This window comes from Camelus ferus, chromosome 10 (assembly GCF_009834535.1).
Source record: "Camelus ferus isolate YT-003-E chromosome 10, BCGSAC_Cfer_1.0, whole genome shotgun sequence".
Lineage (NCBI taxonomy): Eukaryota > Metazoa > Chordata > Mammalia > Artiodactyla > Camelidae > Camelus > Camelus ferus.
Genome location: NC_045705.1, coordinates 48,404,603 through 48,408,515, shown reverse-complemented (window position 1 = coordinate 48,408,515; position 3,913 = coordinate 48,404,603). Strand labels below are relative to the sequence as shown.

The following is a 3,913-nucleotide window of genomic DNA, read 5'->3' as shown; positions in this document are numbered from 1 at the left end:
TGCGATCCCACAGAATCCCCCTTGAGCTTTCTCAGGAAGCTCTTCCAATCCCTACCTAGCTGGGAAACAGGTACATGGTTACCAATGAGAACATTCGTTTAAGACAGGAATCTGATCCCCATTTCAAAGATGAGTACACTGAGGTGCTAGACATTTGTAGCCCATGGTCTTACCGTCTGGAAAAGGCACAGCTGGAATACAGGTCAAGTCTGACAAGTTCTTGAACCTCTACCTCTTGATTCCATTGCTCTGCCCCCGGGTGGGTAATTCCAGCTGCTTGAATCAGACACCCTGGTTGAGCACAGAATCATCAATTCTGCTGTGCACTAACCTGCAAGTGGCATTTTTAGTGGGGTCTACAGTTAGATTTCGGGGAGCCAGGATTACCTGTAATGCTGGACTCTGCCCTACAATATCGCACACCTAGGGATGGAGTCGGGTGCGTGTTCAAAACCCGCAGAATCGAACAGGTGAAGTTTACCATGACGTCAAACTGTCTTCAAATTCCTGCTCACTTTACGTGTGTTTTTCGTTGGTCCTCAGCGCCCCCCACTCTCCCCTTCCACCCCCGCCATCAGTGACCTCAATGCAAATACAATAGGGGTGGTCCTTCTGGATGCTCCAGGTTCTAGACGGAAGTGGTGACACAATCCTTCTGGGGCTCAGGATCCTTCCCCTCATTGGTTGCCCGGAGCTCTTGAACCACCCCAGACTCAGAGCAGCGGGAATAAGAGCAGCTGCTGGTGTGGGAGGAATCAGAGGCACTGCCTAGGTCGTGTCTCTGCCACTTCTTCCACAGTGCCATCGCCTGACGCCAAAGCTACTGCCGCGGCTCCCTCTTCTGCTCCCAGCCACCTCCTGCCAGGTAAGCCAGAGATTCCTGCTTGGCTGTGATTGTGTTTCTCTCTTACTCTTTTCCCTTCCCTCTCTCTCCATCACTTTTTCTTAGCTGATCTCTTTTCCCGTCTCAGAGTCTCTATCCACTGTTGTCTGGGTCTCTTTAACACACAATCTACGTTAATCCGCAGTTCGTCGCAGCCTCTTTCCACAGGTAACTCTGGATGCTCTCATTCGCAGACTCCCAGCTCCACTCTTCCCGTGCTGAAGCGGGCTCCAGTCTCGCTGTCTTCAGCTGCACACGTGCTTAGGTCCATTTGGGATCCTGGAGCGTCGCAGGCATCTCTCGCAGATCAGAATGCAAGAATAGATTTGGGGAACGTGCGCTCAATGATCATGTCTTGAACCTAGTGGTCCAGGGGAAAGGGGTTCAGAACCCGGGATAGCGCAAGCGGGTGGTAATTAGGTGCAAAGACTGAGGGGCAGGTAACTATTAAAAACAAGCTCCAGTTTAGGTCGGACCTTATCTTCCCAGTATAATTCCTGGATCACAATTTGAGACTACCAGTTTGCTTTTTACAGGGCACTCTTTGCCAAAGTGTAGAGCAGCTGAACAGTAGAATTTGGTTCTTACATTTTTGAGGGATTCAAACTTCAGAGAGATACCTTCTCTACTCCTTGCTCCCCTGCCTGGTATGAGCAAAATCCCCACACCGGGGAGAAAGGTCTGTGTTGTACTATGGGAAAAGCTGTGGTGACAGGGTACTCCAAGTCTGTCCTCCGAGGAGTCCTGGCCAACAGGTTGTCTATGAGAGTGTGTGGGTGCTGGGGAGGGGGCTATGGAATGAGACTTCCTCACCCAGTTGTCCTGTGAGGTTTCTTTGCCCAACCAGGCATGCTACAGGCTCACTGGAACTTCCAGCAGTGCACTTGGCTGAGGAGAAAACAATGGTGAAGGGAAATGACATGACCAGTCTCAAGCCAGGATGCCAGGAAGTTAGAGGGAGAGGCAGGAGCAGAGTCTGGGTCTGTGGGCTCACAGAACCTGGAACTGCTGCAGGGTGACATCATTTTCCCTTGCAGAGAGGCATCATGGGGTTCTGGAAGTTCTCCCCCTTGCTGGTCCTCAGCATCCTGGTCCTGTACCAGGCGGGCATGTTCCACGCAGCGCCACTCAGGTAAGAGCCCGGCTAGGAGTGCTCCCACCTCCTATAGCCCCTGGTATCATACAAGCCTGTGTTCTGAGTTGTGCTGTGCTGTATCTGGCTCTTGAGGGGTGGGTGGGACGATTGAGGGGTCAGAGATGGTTCATTGAGAGTTGGGACAGCCTCATGCCCTGTTCATTGAGAGCTGGGGTGGCCACATCCTCAGGGGAAGTGGCAGAAATCAGGAAACCTGGTTGCTTATCCCAGGTAGGGATCAGGCAGGGGCTCAGAGCCTGTGCTGGGATTGCTTCTCTTTCCCAGGTCGCGCTTTGCTGGTCGCTTTGATCCTGCTACACTCACTGAAGAGGAATCGCGCCTCCTACTGGCTGCCATGGTGAATGACTATGAGCAGATGAAGTCCCGTGAGCTGGATGGGCAGATGACTGGGGGCTCCAGGTGAGGTTCCCTGCCCCCTGAGCACAGGATATCCCCTCCCTATTTTCATGCCAAGGAAGGACTATAATGGAGCCACCTTTGGGTTTTCTGACACCCTTGGAAATGTCTATGGGGAGTTTCCCTAATGACCTATGATTTTCTGCTATGATGACTGTTTCTAGCAGAAATACTTAAGACTTACTGGTGCCTCTCAGAACAGTAATTTTCCATGATGATCCCATGGGGCAGCACCTGCATTCAACCTCTCACTGACAGACTTTCTCTTTTTCTCCTTCCTGCAAATCAGCATCACTGCCCAGAAGAGATCCTGCAACACTGCCACATGCATGACCCATCGGCTGGCAGGCTTGCTGAGCAGATCTGGGAGCATGGTGAAGACCAACTTGTTGCCCACCAAGATGGGTTTCAAAATTTACGGTGGGCGCCGCAGGAACTATTGGATCTAAGCAGTGAAATGATTCTAGGAAGAAGGTGACTGCCCTTTATACTGTCAGATGGGAGGATAAATGACTGGGTATTGCAGGGGTGGGTTACAATTGTGATTCTTCTAACACTTGAGTTTGAGAGGTGATTATCCTATCCTTTTGGAATTTACTCTACTATGTCCATACATCTGAATTCACAATTGGGTGTAAATACTGTGTTTTTCCTCTACTAATTCTATGACCATGGACCAGACCCTCCCTGTGCCTCAGCTTCCACATGTAACCTGAAGACAACAGTAGTACCTACCTGTTATAATCAATATAAAAAGTAATTGGGATAATTCATGACAAGAGCCTCTCAACTAATGAGTAATTAAATTCTAGCTTTTTTTTCTACCTAGGTCACCATGAAGCTGAACTCTACTTCTTTTCATCTGCAATGAAAGCAACTTACTAAAAAATAGCATGGATGATACACATGCATGCATGCTTGTTGATACTGAAAACACTCTTTTCCCTGAAATAAACTAAATGCAGAACAAAATTATTGCAGTTACCTAGTGTGCATCATTTTTATATTTGATTCTGTATCCAATCGATGTAACTCATGTCTCATTGGTTTATCTGGTAGCAAATCTGAGCCCTGTCAGTCAACCTGTTGATGGTCGCAGCTCTACTAAACCTCAGGGGGACATGAAATCACTGTCTTGTGGGGATCTGGGGACACACAGTAATGCTGTGCCTCAAGGGAACTCTTCATGTAAAGAAATGTTCTCATTGTGCACTTCATCCAGGTAAAAAACTGTATTTTCAATACACTTAAAAGGAGTCCCTGCTGCTATTTTTGCTGTTTTTCCCATGACAATCTCAGGGACCTGTGAACACTTTGTTGACCAGGCTGGCTCAAATGAGGCAAAGACAACATGCTCGGGGTGGGTCCTCAGTATCCTGTACCCTCAGTGTCTAGGGAAACACCCTTATAGGAATTAGAACCCCCTGCATCTCAAAGAGACATTCACACTTATTTTCAGAGACTGCCCTGGTCCCCAG

The 3,913-nt window shown here is 48.9% G+C and overlaps 1 protein-coding gene across 1 annotated transcript; it reads left to right on the top strand.

Annotated features, from left to right (window-relative positions):
* Nucleotides 1–786: 786 nt before the first annotated feature.
* On the top strand, nt 787–3,391 carry LOC102522187 (calcitonin receptor-stimulating peptide 1). The gene is made up of 5 exons (XM_006191317.3): nt 787–865; nt 1,921–2,015; nt 2,304–2,438; nt 2,725–2,909; nt 3,265–3,391. The coding sequence occupies exons 2-4, from the start codon at nt 1,930–1,932 to the stop codon at nt 2,882–2,884; spliced, it is 381 nt and encodes a 126-aa protein (XP_006191379.1). The 5' UTR covers nt 787–865; nt 1,921–1,929; the 3' UTR covers nt 2,885–2,909; nt 3,265–3,391.
* Nucleotides 3,392–3,913: the final 522 nt, after the last annotated feature.